This window comes from Perissodus microlepis, chromosome 15 (assembly GCF_051167445.1).
Source record: "Perissodus microlepis isolate ML-2025 ecotype Zambia chromosome 15, ASM5116744v1, whole genome shotgun sequence".
In the NCBI taxonomy this organism is placed as follows: Eukaryota; Metazoa; Chordata; class Actinopteri; order Cichliformes; family Cichlidae; genus Perissodus; species Perissodus microlepis.
Window position 1 is genome coordinate 37,254,252 of NC_140475.1, and position 20,141 is coordinate 37,274,392.

At 42.8% G+C, this 20,141-nt stretch overlaps 1 protein-coding gene and 1 long non-coding RNA gene across 5 annotated transcripts in view; one reads left to right on the forward strand and one right to left on the reverse strand.

The window, feature by feature from the left end:
- Positions 1 to 7,389: 7,389 nt before the first annotated feature.
- The window catches only part of ttll7 (tubulin tyrosine ligase-like family, member 7), an 81,171-nt gene continuing 68,419 nt past the window's right edge, over positions 7,390 to 20,141 (reverse strand). For 2 of the 4 annotated variants that reach the window (XM_084953488.1, XM_084953489.1), the window contains exons 20-23: positions 14,959 to 15,132; positions 13,616 to 13,716; positions 10,043 to 10,147; positions 9,134 to 9,223 (exon numbers count right to left, since the gene is read on the reverse strand). In XM_084953488.1, coding sequence (XP_084809614.1) covers positions 10,065 to 10,147; positions 13,616 to 13,716; positions 14,959 to 15,132 — 358 coding nt within the window. In that variant the 3' untranslated portion in view covers positions 9,134 to 9,223; positions 10,043 to 10,064. Of the gene's footprint in view, positions 9,224 to 10,042; positions 10,148 to 13,615; positions 13,717 to 14,958; positions 15,133 to 20,141 lie in introns of all 4 variants that reach the window. The other 2 variants (XM_084953491.1, XM_084953490.1) reach the window with 2 other exon arrangements.
- LOC146372627 (uncharacterized) lies at positions 12,856 to 14,974 on the forward strand. Its single transcript, XR_014802751.1, has 3 exons — positions 12,856 to 13,114; positions 14,364 to 14,431; positions 14,805 to 14,974. It is a non-coding gene; the product is annotated as an uncharacterized LOC146372627 (long non-coding RNA).

Below are 20,141 nucleotides of genomic sequence, written 5' to 3' on the forward strand. Positions count from 1 at the left end.
TGTGCAATATTCATGCTGTCAAATCAGCCCCTTGATATGCCACACCTGTGAGGTGGGATGGATTATCTCAGCAAAGGAGAAGTTCTCACTAATACACATGTAGACAGATTTGTGAAGAATATTTGAGAGTCATGGGTCCTTTGTGTATGTAGAAAAATTGTTTGAGTTCAGCTCAGCGAAAACAAAAGTGTTGCGTTTATAATTTTGTTCAGTGTATATATGTGATCCTGTGTGGATTAGAAAAAGTCTAAAATAAACTCAAACTTGTGTGACCAATTCTTGTTTTTTAAAGTCATTAAAGACATATGCTGTACAATCATTCCACTTCTGGAAAACAGCTGCACAACTTGTAGGAAGTTTAGCTCTAACCAGTAGTTGAAAATTGTACAGATATTAATAATAGGTTGTCTTGTACATGTTCAAACGTACAAACACATGGTTTTGGTTCATTCCTGCACACATATTAGAACAAGCAGCTACAAAAAACTGGGGAAAAGGTTAAAGAAGTGCAAACAGAAATGAGTTTTCAGCACAGAAACCACAGATTCAGGCGATCGAATAGGCCTGTTCCAAAGTTTAGTAGCTACTGCTGTATACACAGTGCCCTGGCCTTTTGGGGCTTTATGTGATATTGATTACATTTTTTGTTACTTTTGAATTTCACTGGAATAAACTGAAGGGGAGCAAGAATAGGGCTGATGTCTAAGTGTTGTTAGCAGCCGAGCTGCTGCCTTTGGACCAGCTGAGAAATCACCTCTCAGTCGTTTCTCGTGACTGTAGAAACAGTGAAATGTGAGTTTCCAAAATGGAAACAGGAAAAAATTAAAAGTGTGTAGTGTGACATTTATAAAGAATTGTTGGAGCAACTATGAAAAAGCTCTAACCATTCAATTAATGACCTAATCTATTAGGCCGTTATTTAAATTGTTGGTAATCACGCACTTTGTGTTTGAGCACTGCTCCTACAGACACTCATCTGAGGAATAATAGGATTATCCTGTCCTGTGTCCCATTTTTATAGCATTACTGCACAGCCTGCCACAGGTTATTATAGAAATAAAGAAGAAGTAAAGAGATCCCTCCACTAACTTCAGAGGAGCCATTATCATATATATATAAAAATCTGGAGAAAATTAGCAGATGCGCTAATGCTCACAGCAGAGCCTTTCTATTTAAAGAGTGAGCAAACTGTTCAGACCATAATCTAGTTAACTACATTAATGATGGGATGAGATGCATCAGGATCTGTCTGATTCAGCTCAGCAGGTCACACTCTTTGATTGATCGCATTACTTTGCAGTAATAAATCAGAGCAGCGGCTGAATGCAGGGAAAAGTCGAGGCAAAACGGCTAATCAGTTTCCCAGGGAAGTGAACGGAGACCTCTTATTTAAATAATTTTACACCCAGTTTAAAATGTTTGCTCATCTGTAAAATATATGAAAATAAAAACTTTACTCTGAAAATACCAATTTGTTGCGGAGAGGCAGAAGCGCACATGCAGTAAATAACTCGAGCGGGCAGGATGAGACCGTCCAGGCTCCGTGGCGTGCATGTGTTTGTTTATGTGTCAGTTACATGCAGGATCCCTGCTGAGAGCAAAGATGTTGCTATCAAGGCACCACACATAATGCACTGCAGCGTGTGTGTCCCAGTGAGAATACACATAAAAACACACACACACTCGGATGATGTCAGGACAGTGAGGCAGGTGTGAGGCCTGAAAAACTAATAAAATACAACTCATGTGAACATGCTACACACACACATACAACAATGAGCCAAAATATAATTGATTTTCTTTTCACAGCAACACATGTGGGGAACACAGAGTATTACAGAGCTGGTGTAGAATCAGTTATTGTAGTGAATTGGATGTGGTGGAAATGGACAGTAAAGGACTAAGCAACTTTAACAAGGGCAAAGTCATTATAGCCATATGTCAGGGTCAGAGACGGGCGACAGCCTCAGAAATGAAGCTGCTGTAGAAAAACAATGCAGTTCCTCTAATGCCCACTTGAGGCTTGCAATAAAAACGAGCTTTTTGTCTTTATAGTTCATTTCTACCTGCACGCTTTTTCCTCTAGCTCAGCCTAACCTTAGTAGCTGCTGTGAAACTGAGGCTGCTCACAGAGGTCTAGAAAGCCCCTCCCACCCTGCGGTAACCGTCAGTCAGTACGGGAAACTGGTGGTTGCTGGAGGTTAGCGGCAGTCACCAGGAACCCAAAACATGCTAGCTGTGTTTTATCATGATTCATATAATACTGATGACGGATTTTTAGGCTAATAGTCAGGCTAACACAAGTACCTCTCATCTTTTCTTTCCTCACAAAACCGATAGATCCTCCACTTCTTTTAAGTGTCTTAGCATATTTTGGTTCCTGCAACTGGTCCGTCGGGTTATTGTTTCCCCAGAAACACTTCCCTTGTGTTTTTGGAAATCTGTTTTTTCCTATGTCTGTTGTGTTTTGTGTGCTTTTGCAGCATTTTTCTTATTGCTGGTGTTTTCTTAAGTTGTGTGTTTGGCCTCTCAGGGCCACCGTAGACTTGGATCATTTCCTCATTTACTCTATTCTAGCTCTAAAATCTAAGCTGGACATTTCTGCGTTTGAGATGCTTAAATATGTTGGAGAGAACTCACACAAAGTTACGGGTTTAACTCATGACTGTGGGCGATTCGGATGTTTGGGGGTGTCTCTGCCCACGATATCGTCATGGCAATGATAACAAATCACCACAAGGAAAGTTAGCTACACTTTGATTAGCAGATAGCATCAGCCAAGCTAGCTTCCTGTTAGTAACTCTGTTTGTCCAGACCAGGTTGATTGTTCACTGCAGTGATCAACTTCTCCCACATTATGACACCAAACTGCACAGGTAACCATGATGCTATCTCATGATATTTGTATAGTATGGCTGATCCTTCAAAAGTTGAATTACTCTCAACTTTTAGCATGAGCAAATCGAAGCACCAGATCCGTAATTCAGTTCAGCAACATGTGGCATCCCCCCATTCAAACCGAGTGACAGGCCTGAGTGGGAGATGTTGGTTATGTCCATTTTTTATATTCAGTTCAATTCAATTTATATAGCGCCAAATCACAACAACAGTCACCTCAAGGGGCTTTATATTGTAAGACAGACCCTGCAATAATACATACAGAGAAAAACCCAACAATCATATGACCCCCTATGAGCAAGCACTTTGGTGACAGTGGGAAGGAAAAACTTTCTTTAAACAGCGAGAAACCTCCGGCAGAACCAGGCTCAGGGAGGGGCATACGGTCTGTGGTCAGAGCCGCTCTGAAACAGCAAAACTTATGGCCCCCCTAGTCAGCAACAGTGATTTCCTACCAACATGTCTCCAAGGAGGGACAAACCATTAACTTGCAATAGAGGATGTGTCAGAACAAGTCTTATCTGCGGCAGCTCCACCTCACACCTTTCAGGACTTAAAGGATTTGCTGCTAATTTCCTGTTGCCAGATACCACGGGGCACTTGCAGAAGACTTGCCTGTGTGGGTCAGACCTATTTTGGCAGCAAGCAGAGGACCAACAGCAAATAAGGCAAGGGTGGTCATAATGCTTTGGCTTAAGTGTACGGCGCATGCTGCCATTACACACCCCATTGGTAGGAGAGAGTCATAATCCACACACACAAACCCCATGTCATACACAGGCAGTAAACAGGCAATATTTGTCTGATAAGAAAGGTCACTTTTGTTATTTGAATGCACACAGACCACTACAAGCTCCACTTTTAAAGCTTCGATTGAAAGAAAAAGGAGGGCAGCTGGGTTTCTGGACACCTCGCTCAGGCAGTCATAATTACAGAATAAACCACGCTGCTCTTTTCCCTCCATGTCATTTGGAATAGTGGATTAAGAGCAGATTTGAAGCCTTGCCATCTGTGTTTTGCACCAGAGTGTGCTTCCTTATCTCATCTGAACCATCCACCTCTCAAACAGCTCCCAGTCGCTTTTGTACTCTCCAAGCCGAAGAGGTCGGCTTAGGGCCCCGAAACTGGGTCATCTGGGTTTAGCTCAAAAAAGAAAGAAAGAAAAAAAACCAGGCTGGGCTCTGGCTGCAAAGCTGCCTGGACCACACACAGGTAGGGGGAGAAAGGGATGGAGCAATCAGTGGGGATGGGGATGAGGGGAGTGATGGGTAGAAAGGTCAGGACTGAACAGTGCAGTCCCATTGCAAGGGGGGGTGGGGGTATTTTTGGATGGCGCGGCAGGGTCGCAGAGCCAGACAGTCACTGCCCCTGCTCTCGTCTGGTTGTGGGGGCCGTGGCCAAGGCGAAGGCCAGAGGGCCTCAAGGTCACGCCCTGCAACTCTTCTGTTGACAGGAACGGGGAGGGCGAGGTAGAAAGGGCACAAGAATCTGTAAGGTTAGCTGCTGTTACAGGTCTAAATAAAACTGGCTCTGTCCTCTGTCTCCACACGCACAGACGTCAGTGCAGGGTATCTACAGGTCAAGACAGAACAAGAAATAGCTGATGCACACACGCTCTCATTTCTGAGGCAAGTGGCAGGTCAGGAGTGTCACCTGTCCAGCACGGCCTCTGCTGTGAAATGTAATATCACTTGGAGGTTAACCCACATAGATATCGAATGGAGAGGAAGTTTGAAAACCATTAGAGTACAGCAGCACTTAAATTAAGTGTTTGCACTTAGTTACACTTGAATTTGCCTGTTTGTTGTTGTTTTTTTCTTTTCACTTTCCATTTCAACACCTACAGATTTTGACTTAATGGTTCTCGCTCAATTATAACATAACTGTCTCAGGTCAGCATAAGAGACAAAGTTATCCACACCTCGAGTTCCCAGACTCGTGGCAGGCCATTAAGTTACTTCTCAGCATTTTTTTTTGTTTACACTCATCTGCAGTAATTAGCCTGAACTTGATGTCGTGGTTAGGTTGTGTTCAGGCTCTGAAAGCTAAAAGCATATTTAGTCACCCCACTCCCACTTAGTCATCACAAAAAAGTCTGACTTTGTGTTTATTGTTGAGTGTTTTGTACAATTTAAGGCAAGAAAAAAAAAGGTCCTCCCGGAGTGTTTCTCCTCCTCTCAGCTGACTGGAGGGGGTGCGTCAGGGTCTGCGTTTGATTGGCGTCCCACCAGCTGCTGCCAAAGTGTCAGCACTACAGCAGGGAGCGAGAGCCAAAGTAAAGAAAGCTGTTCTCCTGTGTCACGGGCAGACAGTGTGTTTGTGAAGAGTGACGACCACACCAGCATCTAACCAGACCCGAGTGACATTTGCATTTACATTTAGATGCTGTTAAAAGCGCTGCAGCTGAGCAGCTAATTATGTGTTTAGCCTGGAAACCAACCCCAGCAGTGAATGGCTGTTTGACACCCTAAACTACATGCTACAGTTCAAAAGTTAAATAAGGCAGATACTTTAGGAGAGAAAAAAAGTTTGCATGAGTCGTTCAGAGTCGCTTTCGAAAACGTAAAAAGTAATCCATCAACTCAAATACCACAACAGTATTTGAGGGTCCTGTCCTGTCCACCTGTACAGTACTGTCTGCATCCAAGGAGCCAGACTTGTCAGTTTTTATATGCTCCTTTATTCCCAAGAGGTTGACACAGCGGGTAGCTCTGCATATTTTGATTGGTTGGACTTTTTACACTTGGCTTTTTTCCTGATGCATCCCCCAAATGGATTGATGTGTTATCCCAGGATCAAACTGGGAATCATTTGTTTGTTTTCATTTGCAAATGTATAACTGCTACACTACGGGGCCACCTGTAATTTTTAAGTGGTCTGGAGTAATACTTTCAGTTTTTCTTTTCTTCTTCTTTTTCCACTCATTTCAGTCCAGTCCTTGTACCTGATCATTTTCACAGGAATGTTTTTATGTTAAGTCACTTAACACAAATTTTTGAATCATTCAGGCACAAAAAAGGCACCAAACACAAGGAATGAGCAGTGGTGCACATTGTTGTGTGTTTACATATAACAGAAAAAACTCAGTAAAGGACTAAACTGCATCTTAGCAGCCTCTCACAAAAAAACAAAACATCTTTTGTTTCAATTTCTTTAGCTGAATCTATGAAAAATGCCAAAGATAACTCAGTTTGACAGGCATAAAACAGTATTTTTTAACAGCAAGGTGATTCTCAAAGAGCTATTAGCCAAAAAAACTTGGCATAGCTCAGCATAGTGTGTGCAGTGTGCTCTTAAATCTTTTGAGAGAACTGGACAAGTGGAAGACAAAAGAAGAAGTGTCGAGCTTGAATTTACAATTGATCTGCAGCAGGTGAACGGGATCTGAAAGTCATGCCCTTAAGAAGAAAATACAGCAAAGACTTGACACAGGACTCAAGAGATGCATCTGTCTCTACAGTTGATCCATCTACTGTTCACTGAAGCCTCATCAGAAATGCTCTCAGTGGAAGGGTGGTTTTCACGAAGCCTTTCTTAAGGAAAGGAACCAGGAGGAAAGGCTGAGGTATGCCAGCTTACACGAGAACTGGGCTGAAAATCAGTGGCAGCAGGTCTGATGGACTGATGAATACAAATTTTGGGGTCAAATCGTTGTCAATATGTAGAAGACGTACAACAGTGAGTGTCTACAGTCATCTGTGAAACATGGCAGAGGCTCTGTCATGGCTTGGAACTGCATTTCAGCCTGTGGTGTTGGGGATCTGCTGAGTTTAAGAAAAAAGTGCCATCAGATTAAAGGTTTCATTTTTCAGCCACTGCAGTAAATGCATAAATGGGTAAAAATGGAGCACCATCAGTCATGGATTAGCCCAGACCTCAACATTATCGAAGCAGCGATGAAAGGTCATCTCGACAGAGACTGGAACAAAAGGCAGCAACATCCAAAGAAGAGCTTTGAATGTCCTTCGAGAAGCCTGGAGAACTCTTTGTGGCCGATGGGCCTGGTTCTGCCGGAGGTTTCTTCCTGTCAAACGGGAGTTTTTCCTTCACACTGTTGCCGAGTGCTGGCTCGTGGCAGGTCATCTGATTTTGGGGTTTTCTCTTTGTTATTGTAGAATTGTCACATTACAAAGCTGTTCTGATTTGGTGCTATAAAACAAACTGAATTGAATTGAATTGGTGGTCATAACAAATATTGACTTTGCACCTATTTCCCATTTTCATGTGGCTTTCAAGGGTTTGCGGACGGGGTTGTAAAAGCGAAACTCCTCTTAACATTTTCTTTTTTAAAATGTAAGTCATACTCGGCTTATTGAGTCTCCTTTTCACAATCTTCCATTTAATCTGCGTTCTCTGTAATTTTTCCAATTCAGTACCAAGGCTACATTTGATTGAAAAGAAAAGCAGAGCACAATCTGTAACTACACTGCCACTTTTTAAAATAGTGTAAAAAAGTAATAATAATATTAATGAATGAGAAAAAAGGTGAAATCAGTTTGTTTAAATATTTTATTGCTATGTAAAATTAAAAATCTCATACCTCCAATGAAAAAGTCCGGCTCTTAAATAAGACAAATCAATCAGGCAAAATAAAAATGTTTGGCATTATGAACGGATGTTGGGGACGAGGGGAGAGTTCAGTTTGAGCAGATTTAGCACAGCATTGCTGCTACACTTGTTAGTCAAAACTGTTACAAAATGCACCGTAGCGTACAGACTACCATCTTTGAAATTCTAGTTATCAACTCATGGGCTAGTACACATAGTAAACTACTAAACATGGACACAATGTTTCTCCCTATTAACATTTAATCATTTAACCGAAGGCTTACAGTAGTTCATGACACATTAACCTTAAATAAAAGCCAACCAACACATGATGCAGACGTGCATATTATTGGCACATCTGTGAAATCCCGAGCACTTAACTACAGTGCGGTGGTGGGTGTTGGGGGGGGGGGGGGGGGGGCTGTAGCTGCTCATCCCAGCCAAATCTCTGCTGTTACAGTACAATACATTTGAACAGATCAGCCAAGTAATTCAGCGTGTCGAACAATCTCTAAATCGTGCAACAGATCCTCGTCATCCCTAACGCATCCAAACTCGAGACGACAAATATAAAAGTCAAGTGTCTTCTTTTCAGTGCAGCCAAACACAAAGAAGATGAGAATAATTAATGTCAACGCAGAACTTCAAGTATATTCCAAACGCAGCTCCTTTGTCTAACCACTACATCAGAGTCTAAAGGGACTAAAATCTAGGCATGCAAGCACTACTAATGTGCAGCCACTTTTCTCTCTCTGTTACAAACTGCAAAGTGCATATTAGGAACTGGTGTGCGCTCTCTGAGAGGCTTGGCTCTTGATGCTGTGGCATTAAAGTCGTCTCATTCTCTAAAGAGGCAAATAGGCTTGGCTTTACTACACTGACATTCTAACCGTTGTGTTGCTCAATAGTGCTGCACTTAATAATATCACACAGGGAAAACATGAAGCGTTAGCATTCAAAAGGCGACCCGTTTTCGGGTCCTCCGGGCACCACATCTGGACTGCAAAAAACCTCCAAAAGCGAGAACATGAAGTGACCGTTGTTAACATAAAGCCTCGTATAAGTTACGAAATAAATAACATTTCAACATTTCAGAAAATGGAAACAAAATAACTGATTATAGTCGGCAAAAATAAGATTTGTACATCCACTTTTTTTTTAATTTAAATGATGGATAGCTTTGTTAGTCCATGTGCATTATGCATCAGCATTCACTGCAGTCATGGAAAAACCTTAGAAAATAAATAAGTACATAAATAAATAATCCTTGCATTGTTTTAGTGTTTGTTATTCTTTTCTTTTACAGTACCATGACTTGTAACTGTACAGTGAGTATAATACAGCAGTTACAATGAGAAACGAGGGGCAAGCCCATCGCCTGGCATTCGAGGGGCTACAGGGAGGGGACCGAGGGTAATGGTGGTCTGCTGAGCAGAGTGAGCAGCTCCCTTTAGCGATCCCAAATCATCCAGCCTTGCTTTGTTGATCTTCCACAAGGAGACTGGGCCAAAACGAGGCCCCAACCTGGGGTCCAGAGCAGCACCAAATTCAGATCTATACCAGGACACCTAAGATCTGGGTTTGGCTAAAAAAGTCAAGGGAGGCGAGGTTGGGGAGGAGAGGGGAGGTCAAAAGGCCAGGGTTGCCACGGTGACCTCAGAAGTGGCCCATCCTGGCGGCAAAAAGGTTACGGGAGCGTGGCACAGCTGAGGAGATGCTGCCAAAGCTGGACGAAGGCCACTTCATGATGAACTGGGAGGTCACTGGCAGCAGATACCTGGACAGACGGACAAGAGCGAGGGACGGAGGGATTAGGAGAGAGGATGAACATAATGAGAGGATTAGTCATGCAAAGGTCGCAATTTAGAGGTCGGGGCGCCTGAGTAGGCACTGAGACAGCATATAGCCAACTTTTCATTAATGGTTCTACCACTTATGGCCATCTCCATTTGCACAATTCAACTTTAATATTTGCTTGGAAGTTTGAAGATTAAAAAAAGAAAGAAAAGGAAAGAAAAGGGAAAAGAGTAGAAAAAATGAAAAACTGGAGACTTGTGAGATCCGTATGAACTGCAGCACTTGTTAAAACAGCTACGTTATTTTTTTTATAAAATTCCAGAAGAAAGTAAAAAACGCCAGTTGTACATATCACCACGGACCAAGATGGCATCTTCAGATGTTTGGTTTTGTTTGTTCAACGGTCCAAAAAGCCCCAAATAGTCTTTTTTAAATCACATATAACCAAAACAAACAAATAAAAAATCTTCACATTGAAAAAGATGAAAATAATAAACATTTGGCTTTCTTCTCTTTGCTTGGTGATTCTTGCGTTTATCAAAATAATGATTTATGTTCTAATCTTTTAATCTTTTCAGCTCCAGTTTTGTGTAATATACCAAATCTAAAGTATCATACACACAGAGCTCTTAGCTGCGGTTCTGTTTAATTAGGTTATATGCAGTAATTATGCATCTGCTCGTACAGTAATAAATCATGGACCTCATACCGACTGTCTTTTCTCTCAGTACAACTGTTTTTTGGGGGTTTTCAGCTTTGATCCTTACATTATTTGGTATCATGAACATAAAATCCTCACCTATCATTCCGAGGCACAGACGTCAGTACCTTTCTAAGACTTTTCTATGACACCTTCCACCGAGACAGAGCAGTGAGGCAGCTCCTGCTAACAGCGTTCCAGTACCTGAGAATGAGACCAGTGTCAGGTTGAGTCAAGGCGAGGGCTGAACCCTGCTTCCATCTTCCTTAGTTAAGGGAAATGAGTCAGGTATGGTTGTCAGAGAAATGTCAGATGAGATGATCGGGATCCTGGACAAGGTTAACTGAAGGTTATGCAAATGTTAGGGTAGCGTTCAGAAGACATGAGACGGGATGCTTGGATTCTTCTAGACTGATCGCTTAGAACAAGATTTACATTTATGGGCTTTCCCAGCACACATTCATATTGTGATATTAGTCATTATGCGATCTTATTGCTATATCCGTGGCAAAAATCCTAAGCTAATAATAAAAATACATCTAATATTCGTTTAGTTAAATGAGTACAATGGTCAAAGGGAACGGTCCCTATGGAAGCTCTTAAGATGTGACAATCTAATCAAAAGGGAGCCACTGGCGCTGAGGATTACAGAGCGAAGAAATAATATCTCCTTTTAAGCCAGTGCAGCGATAGCACACTTTTTCTCTGACAGCCCTCGTTTCTTGTGAAATAGCTCTTGGACAAATTAGCTGAGCAGTTTCTTCTGAAGTCGACCGGAAAAGGGGAGGAAAAAAAAAAAAGCATGTCGCTAAGGGCATCTGTTTCAACACAGCCCCAGACCCAGGAGAGTTAGGAGGGATTCAAATTAACTTGATTTACTCCAATGAGAGTGTCCTTGAAACGGCTTCAAGTGGGCCGCAGGTATCCCTCCAGCACATCATCTTCATCTGTGACTGGACTTGGCTGAACAATGGCTCAGTCCGACACTTCATCTCAAAGTTCTCCACTTAAACCCCAGAGAGGTTTGCAGGATACGCTCTGCTCTCGGCCTTTCACATCCTTTCCCAGCAGGTAGCTCAAAGTGCGCTCTTAAAAGAGTCTTCTAACGATTTTACAGCACGGTGTTGGGTGCCACCCTTTGGATTGCTTTACTTATGTTTCTCATCTCTGTGCTCGACACCTTAAAACATGTAAAGATTCACCCTACATCCACCGGGAATTCTGTAGCTTTGCAGTGTCACGCTTCAATTCGTTTCCAAAGTTTTTGCTGTAAACTCCAAGAAAAGACATGAGGGAGGAAAAAAAGATAAGAAAATTGAATACTGAACATTCATTAGGGGCCAAGTGTGTGTTCTCCGAGATCCTCGGCTAGTCACTTTGAGAATATTCAGCTCATAAAAAGAATCACTGTGGTGATACTGGCAAGGGGTGAGATGGGGTGAGATGAGGGGGGGATCTTCGCATGTCCAAATGGCTGTCATCTCTGCAGGCTGCATTTAATTGGACCCTCGTTCAGCTTCTTCCAGGTTTGTCCTCTGTTTGATTGTTAAGAAGGTCTTGGCAACAATGTGCATGCTTGAAAGCCAGTGGGTTGCGGCTCATTCATGCACTTGTGCTTTACTTCAATTCGTCAATTGACAGGCACACACTCTATGCACCAATCCATACATGCAATGCTACAATCTAGTGCAGTTCCTCCTGACAGGCCGATCTTAAGTCCTCCATCAAAATTCGACTGCCACAGTGAAATGACAGAGGCCCCGACAAAACAAAACACCATGACTGAGGAAGGAGAAGGAGACTGCTGCGATAGCTGATGCAATCAGAAACCAAGAGGTACAAGAGAGGCTTGAAGGTTATCTGCAGCCCTCATTCAGCTCCACACCCCAATTAACCCTAATTACTGCCACAGTTTTCAGACAAATGAAAGTTAATAGGATCTGAAACTTTTGTCATCATGGGAAAATTGTCTTTGGGTATTGACAGCAATTCCAAGCTTAACAAGAAAGTCATTAGTGGGGCTATTTGGCTACTTCTTCTCATCTGCCCACACAGGACGAAGGACTTGCCTATAACCCCGCCAGGCTGTTGACACACCTGATCGGGGCACTTCTCACGGGGAGGATGCTTGAACTTGAGCAGGCAGGTGTGGTCAACAACGGAGACCCCGTGGACCCGATCAACGCTGATGTGTGACAAAGGCTGGTGTATGTGTGTGCACGCACATGAGACAGTGGGTTGAATTTACAGTAGAAAATTCATTTAAATGTTGCATAGCAAACTGTTTGAGACCATCATAGCTATCTATAAGATTTAAAAAGGAAAGCCAAATACAAATGGATCATTCTATTAACATGTCCTTAAAAGCCTTTGAGGAATAAGAAATATGAGTGTCAGTAATGAATATGGTCTTATTATACTGCAGTGTTGTAGTCTTTGACAACAGCAGGTGGATGAGTGTATTTAATTTTTCTAATTCAGGCCTGAAAAGTTCTGAAAGCTTCAGTTTATTATTGTAAAGTAATTAGTAACAATGTATTTATTTAAAAGTCTCAATTAAAGCAACCATTAACCACATTCTAATGTTTAGGTATAATGATGCAAATATTCATTTAAGCAAAATCCACAATCTGTCTGTCATGCAAAGATGCAGTGTGTTTAGTCCAGCTGATGTCGCATCACCAAGAAAACAAAAGCAAGCACCTTCCAAAGTTTAGTGTGAATTTCACTTTTTGTGGAAGATGTTGCTTTAAAAACAGATAAACTCAATCAAACAGTCACATATCCTCCAAATTTCCTGTGCAGCTGGATGGGAACAGAGCAAAGGAAAAGTAGTTGGAGGTTAGTGGAGTGCGAGTTACTGAAGAGGGACTGATGATCGTTGTGTAACAGTCACATGACATGTGCATGCACACCCACGCGCTCTCATACACACACAATTTACCCTCTCATAAAAAGCTTATGCATCAATGACAAAATAATCCTAATTGCTTCTCAGCTATCTGAAGTGGTGGTGGGTTGCAACTGTCCCCTGCATGCCTGATGGAGAGATGCGAGCCACTTGTGCCGTGAAACTGCAAGCCACGCGATGTGAAGCCGAGCCAATTTCTGCCTTCTTGTGACAAGAAGAGAGGGGTGCTTAGGGTTGATCATGGCACTGATGCGGTGCAGGTGAGACGCTCGGCTCCCGCCGAGGCCACTCGTACTGAAAATGCACTCGGGGTGAGATGCTCTTGATAAAAAGCACTGAGTGAAAGGCGCAGTTGTAAAGCATGTGGTTAAAAAAGGATGATGCGCTGCAAGCTGGCCGAATGGTTGCGGGGTTGACCAGCAGAGCTCCAAACAGTCTGAATACGCCTCTTTCCCTCTGAACACACTTTGTCACCGTTTTGGTCTATTTGAGCATTTAAAACACATCCTGTTCTTTTGCCGTATCAATTAATCTCAGCGTGGCTTATTTATTAAATGCTAGTGAGGGACAGAAGAGGAGACCATGCTAGACTGTTGGTTGTGCAGCCAAAACAACCATCTCTGGGCAAGTGGGATCAAGCCTGTGTTACAGCTGTGAGGGTGGTGGAGGCAGCAGAAAGCAGTGAGTAGGGACAGTGCTGGAAGATGGTGGGGAAAGGGAGGGGGGGCGGGGGGTTTAGCAGAACTAAACCAAGCAGAGACCTGCATCGAGGGGCGAAGAGACGGAGGAGGAGGAGGAAGCGGCAGCGACAGCAGCAGGAGTGGAGCCATGGGTAGAGGTTGGTCCAGCAGCAAATGGGAAGCTTTTTTTACACAGACATATATAGACACAAGAAATAGGGAGAGACACACCAACGCGTGCTTAAAGGATACCTACAGCGAGTATATGGACACACTGGGCTTGATGGAGCTATGAATTCTAGTTGTTAGTTATTTCATCGCGTTATCACATCTGAACAAACTGAGTTAAGAAAAAACATGAGCGGCAACAGCAGGACAGCCAAAACCTAAACCGGCTCCTCAACCATACACAAACCCTTAATACTTTTTTAACAGCTGAGGTTTTTATACAGTAGGCGCAAAGTGATAGCCTGTTAAAATATGCGCAAGAGTTATGAATCATGTAAAGTGAGGCCCCAGGAAATAAGGAGCTCTCTCTCGTAAGGTCATTTGCTGCACAGGCTCATCTGGGGTCTAATTGAATTAAGCAGGCCTCGAGGGGCCCCGGGCTAACCTGAGCGCTAATCTGTGGGCCATTATTTCCTGTTAACAGCACACTCCCCCTCTCCCACTGCCGACCCAGCTCCCTCCCTGTCTGCCAGCCCAAAGCATATGTGATTTAAAAGTTCACTCATTACAAACCCAAGCTGCTGTCTCCTGCGGGGATCAACCTTAAAAAACAGAATGAGGCTGATTTTTTTTTTTTTTTTTGCTTGTTTGTTTTTATCAGGGTCTCCTAATGAAGATGATGTCTTTAAGGCTCTGCGGAGGCGAGAGAGCAAATGTTTTCTGACAGAGGTATAATGATGATAGGGCTGGAAATTTTAAATCAGAGTCTTTTTTCTGTCTGTATCAGTGACTTTAATCAGTTTTGTTTCAGTGGGTTTTTGTCAGAGTTGTACGTTTATTAATAGGTGCTTTAACAAGTTTCCAGCTAGACCTAAATATTGGAGGAAGACACTGAAATAAGTATCTTTGTTCAGAAGCCCAGTGGAGAGATGTGCAGAGCAAATAATGTCTAATTCCTTTAATTTGTTGCGATACCATTATGGCTAAACTATTGCTGGTAATTAACTGTAATAATAATGAATTTGAGACCCATTTCTAAATATGCCTCCTGGACCAATCCATTACCATTTTTTTAAACAGTTGAATTCAATTTTCTTTGCAGGAGTTAATCTCAACATTGTGCACGAGGATACCTATGACATTTGAACACCCTCAGATCTTATACAGTATGGAGGATGGATAATTAGCTCTATGGCAGCGGGAAGCTAGAAGAATCTTTCAAAAATACAGCTGAAATGCTCGGATATCCATCTCACCTGGTGTCATCCCACTCCGGGCTGAGTCCGGTCAAAGAACCGCGAGACTCTGAGACAAACTTGTAGACGACCAACAGGCAGTCTCGGCACAGCTGGACCAGCCTGCGACAGCACTGCAGCTCCTGGGGTGACACCACCTCACTGCTCTTGCTGAAGATGGTCTCCCAAGATGAACTGCAGAGCAGAGAGAAGTAGTTTAACACACACACACACATATATATATTTAAATTCTTCTTTTTCGCTTTAACTCATCATTATGAAGTCAATGTTGCTTGCACAATGTAATGACAGCGTTGTTGTTAAATTAGTTCCCTATAAGTCTTTGTCGAGCCGATTCAGTCTCCCTCCGGGCACAAAATTACCAGCTGGATGTCAATGGCATCTAAAAAGTATCATTTTAATGTACAGTGTTTAGTGTATGCATGATAACCACATACATAAACACGCAGCCTTTCCCTCTCCATGCGTGCGTACACAGCGCAGACATACAGGAAGACAGACACACTGAGGGGGGATAAAACAAATCCTGGTACAGTTAACCCCCTTTACAACCCCGGACATACCCCTGACTGTGAGAGAGCCTCAACAACTGAGAAACACAACCCCGGGGGGTACTTTTGATGTCTACCCCGTTTCACTTCTTGGGAGGTGGGGGTGGCTCCTCTGAAAGGGTTCAAAACAGTGTGTGTTTCCATTCTCTTCCTCAAAGTCGTTTTCAAAGCCTGTTGAATTCATCAGCAACAATAGCTGCGAGGCTGTTTGATTGTTGTTAAGTAGCTCAGATAAAATATCAAACAACAGACAGAGAGGAGGTTGCAGGGGGAGCGCTTCCCCTTGGATTTGGCGTGTGCTATCCGAGGTGCGCCGCTTCACTGTCTCCATGTGATATCGGGGCCCCCTGTTGGGTTCATCCATGTTGGGGCCGTGGCCCGCTGTAGGGAGGGGCCAGACGATAGGCTAGCAAGCTAGCTGGATGATCCTGGGCAGGCTGTGATCAGACAAAAGCTGGACGGGGTGCAGCATGATGGGGGTGGCTGAGGCTAGGGTTGGCTAATCCTCATGAGCCACATGAGCCAATACCCCTTCTGCCCAATCTCTCTGCTCTCTTTTTACCGTCTCTTTCTCACTCGGTCGCTCCTCCACTTTTTCTCTAGCCACACTTCCATAAAACGGGAGCTTTCACCAGGGAGTAGCACTTTTTGAAGGAATTCAACATGTTTCAACCACAGGGAACCAGGTCTAAATTAAGTTCTGGGGTAATTAGTTTAGCCCCCTAAAAGCCCTGGGAAGGTAGTATTTTCTGAAAGTTCAGGTCCTCTGGGGTTGGAGCTTGAAGCGATAAAAAATGTTTGATTGGTCGAGCACTTGGAGCATTTTAGCCGGCCTGAGACTGACTGTGCGATCACACAGTAAAAATGAATAAAAAATAAATAAAATGTTTGCTTACTTTCAGAAATACAGCAGGAATTATCGGTTACTGTCTGTAAACACCACGTTCAGACTGGGAGAGACGGATGAGAAAACGCGAGAGCAGAAGTGGTCAGTCGAGTGAATGAATAGAGGCTATGTGTTCCAGAATCATTACTACATATTATTTAGTACACCAGGAAGAGTTTTAGTGGATCCCCGTATACAGTACTTGGTAAGGAAAGCTGCAATCAGTAGTGGAAGTCAAAAGAAAAAGGATTCGATTTTAAACTGAAGGAGGGAGCAGAGTTATTGACTGTGGCAACATTTTAACGCACAAACAAACACACTCAGCCCTCCACACCTCTGCACCACGCTGCGGGGAAGATGTAGGCTCTAGCAGATTTTGTGTGTGTGACTAATTTGCATCATCTTCAGGGCTCTTTAAGACCCGAAACGTAGACAGCCATCGGTCAAATTCCTGCAAATAAAAGTTTGGAGTTGTCCAGCTGCTGTCTTTCTTCTCTCACTGCGTATCAACCCCTTAATCTCCATCACCTTCTCACTCTCTTCCCCAGTCTCCCTTAATTGAGAAGGGACAAATGGAGAACTTAGGGCAGCGACTTAGGTTACATCCTCTGAGCCCACTGCATCAAGAGAAAAGTCGCTGCTGAACAAGTGAACTGTAAGGAATATGGAAGGAAGGAGATGTGAGGAAGTCACACCTTTATCCCAGAAGAGAGAAAGATACTGGCAGCCACCAGCGTTACCCCTCAGCCTCCTAGTAGATGCACCTATGGAATAAATGTAAAAGTAGTAGGTGACTTCCTTCCTAAATGATTGCACTTGGAAAATGTTCAGCAGGTCGAGATCACTGAGATTCAAACAGATGAAAATTCAGTAACACTTGATAATATAACCCACGACTAAGGGCATAATTCCCCTGTAATTAATGGAATTTCAATGTATTTTATTTGAAATTACAGCACAATTATAGTTACGAATACTTAAATGTACGCACACTAGAATAAGGGGGTAACAAGTCAGGCTTTTACAGGAAACAGAAAATAATTGCACTGCAAGTAAAGTGTCTCACATGTCTCGTGGAATAAAAATATATTTTTCCCACTGTAGGTATGCGTGTCTACTTTTTGAGTGTTTAAGCAAGTGGAAACTGGACGTTGCGTCTTCCTGACATGATCAAGTGAGCCGCGACCGCAGTGATTCATCTTGTGAGGATTCATCTTCTGTCGCTTCAAGAAGCGTAGAAATAAATAAATAAAGGCACAATAGAACTTCAGAGTATCAGATAACAACCTAAAGTGAAGGAACTCAGAGGCCTTCATTCACCTTCCCCTGCTTCTGTCCCTCCCCTCGCTTTCTTCTTGCTCTCACCAGTGAAAAAGCCTTGATTAACAGCCCAGATTTGTGACCTGAATCTGCACCCTGTCTACAAAGACTAACATGTTTCTTTCATGCCCAAAAGCTTACAGGAAAGTGCAGTTAGGTCTGGTTGGTCTGTCACTCATTCTCTGTCATTCAGCTGCCATTTCTTCCGCAGTCATACTGAAAGAAAATGGCAAATTGTCCCTGCTGTCAGTGAAACTGATATATTGATGAAAAATGGGCTTAAGGACATGAAGGAAATTGTGTAGTGCAAGAACCTCTAGTTATGGAGATGGAAGAGTGACATTATGCAATGAATAAAGTGAGTGGTAATTGGCCTGCAGCGTAATCACTTGTTTGTGTTGTTTCTGAAGAATTAGACTCCCTGAACATTTTCATTCATTCAGGCGAGTTCTTTTTGATAACATGGGCAATTTTTCAAAGTCTCTTTTTTAAGTCCTGATTTAAGTAATTGCTTACCGTCTAAGCTGATGTTACATTATATGTACCGAGGCTGGTTTCATTCAGAGGTGCGCAGATTAGTTTTTACTGATCGTTTTTTCCGCATGACCCCGGAGCGCGCTCAGCTGAAAGAGCCATTATAGCATCAGTGGAAATAATATCAGCAACAATTGTCTGTTTATCTCCGTTATAGCGCCGCTCTGTGTGAGTCTGCAATAAAACCTGCTTGTTGGATCCATGCACACAACTGACGTTTGACTTTGATATTTGGTGTGTATGCAGCCTTCAAGAGGTTGATCTTTTTAGTGCCCATTTAGAGAGAAATTACGCAGTGGATGGATGTCAGTAAATATAGATTTTCAACCTGAATTTTATTTCGATAAAAGATCCGATGTGTGATTTTAGTGATTCTGTGCAGAGATTTCTTCATCAATTAATTACTTCTTTTCTTTTTTGCTTCTGCAACTTATCTTCAAGTTGTTTCTGTCCATCCAGTCTCTTTCTAGGAGGTTTTCTACCTTGAAATATAAAATTGCACCAGTGTGGATGAGCTAGCTCGCTTCCAATAAGTTTGGGTGAAATGTAAAAATTTTCGGTTATTGGACAATCGTCAGTCCAATAACCGACGACAGGCGATACATTTGCACATGCACAGACTTTTTGATGGACGGAGCAATGCAATCATGCGCGGACTGATTTGCACGTTTAGAACACAGAAGAAGTCCAAACATGGACGAACGAATTGCCCAATTACAGACTGGAGGCGAAGGCGCAGATAGAAACGGACTGTTAGCTCAGTGAGGAGGTCGTAGACGGAGAAGACGATCCACTGGTCTGGACAATGCATCTCCCAGTGATGTCACACATGGCACGGAAATATCCTTGTATACCAGCCACAAGCACACCTTCAGGACGCATGTTCAACACCGCCGGTAATATTGTTAACCAGTTTTGTTTGGAGGGAATGAAGCTACTTTTTGGATTATTCCTTTATTTATTTATTTGAGACTTAACGTTACATCGCAGCTGGAAGAGACATTTCGATTTTTAACTTGTTTGGTCGAGTGTGTCAGACAGATAAACACTGGAACGGCCTGTAAACAGGGTATAGCAGAAAAAAGAAGCCAGTTTGTCTTTGTTTCCCTCCCCACCATTGTGTGTTTTGTTATTTAAATAAAATGCTTTTTCTGAACATAGGCTACTGCTGTTCTTTCTTTCTGTCATGAGTTTGAGTAAATGAATCGCTGCTACGTTTGGGCGCACTCTGAGGAGGGTGCCGTTAAAACAGCGGTATTATTTATTTCTGTTGACTGCTTCTGTTAGCTTCAACCAACATTATCAACAAACTTACTTAAATAAATAAATGTTCCTTGTAAAACCCGTCGACGACAGTCGATATATTCACCCAAACTTACCGACCAATAACTCCTTTGTCATTCTAAGGCCTCAGTCACAGCAGAGTAAAAATAGGACAGCAGCCTCCGACAAACACTAGAGACTGATCGCATTGAATTTCTTTGCTGGCTGGGATCCATTGTAAGCAGTTGCATTGACAAACTGGTTGCCCAGATGTTCAGTGTGCAGAAACCTCAAACTCAGTCTTTAGAAGCACAGGTCACCTGGTGTGAGGCAGTCACAAGCTTTGCAATTAATTTCCATTTAATTTATAAACACAGAAGATTATTGTGATCAGCTGGAGTCAAAGAGCGCAACTCCTCCACGCCATGAAATAATGAAACATTTATGGCAGAAAATTTACTGTAATTTGCACAAAGTTTAACACCGTAAAGCATTTCTTATTTTGCACTCAAGATGCGAGTGAGTGTTTATTTCTTTGGAAGGAGAGGGAAGGAGTCCGTAATTCACACAGCTGGATGTCTCAAAGCCGTGAGCAAAAAATCCCCAAACTTTGGCTCTGTCGTTTCGCT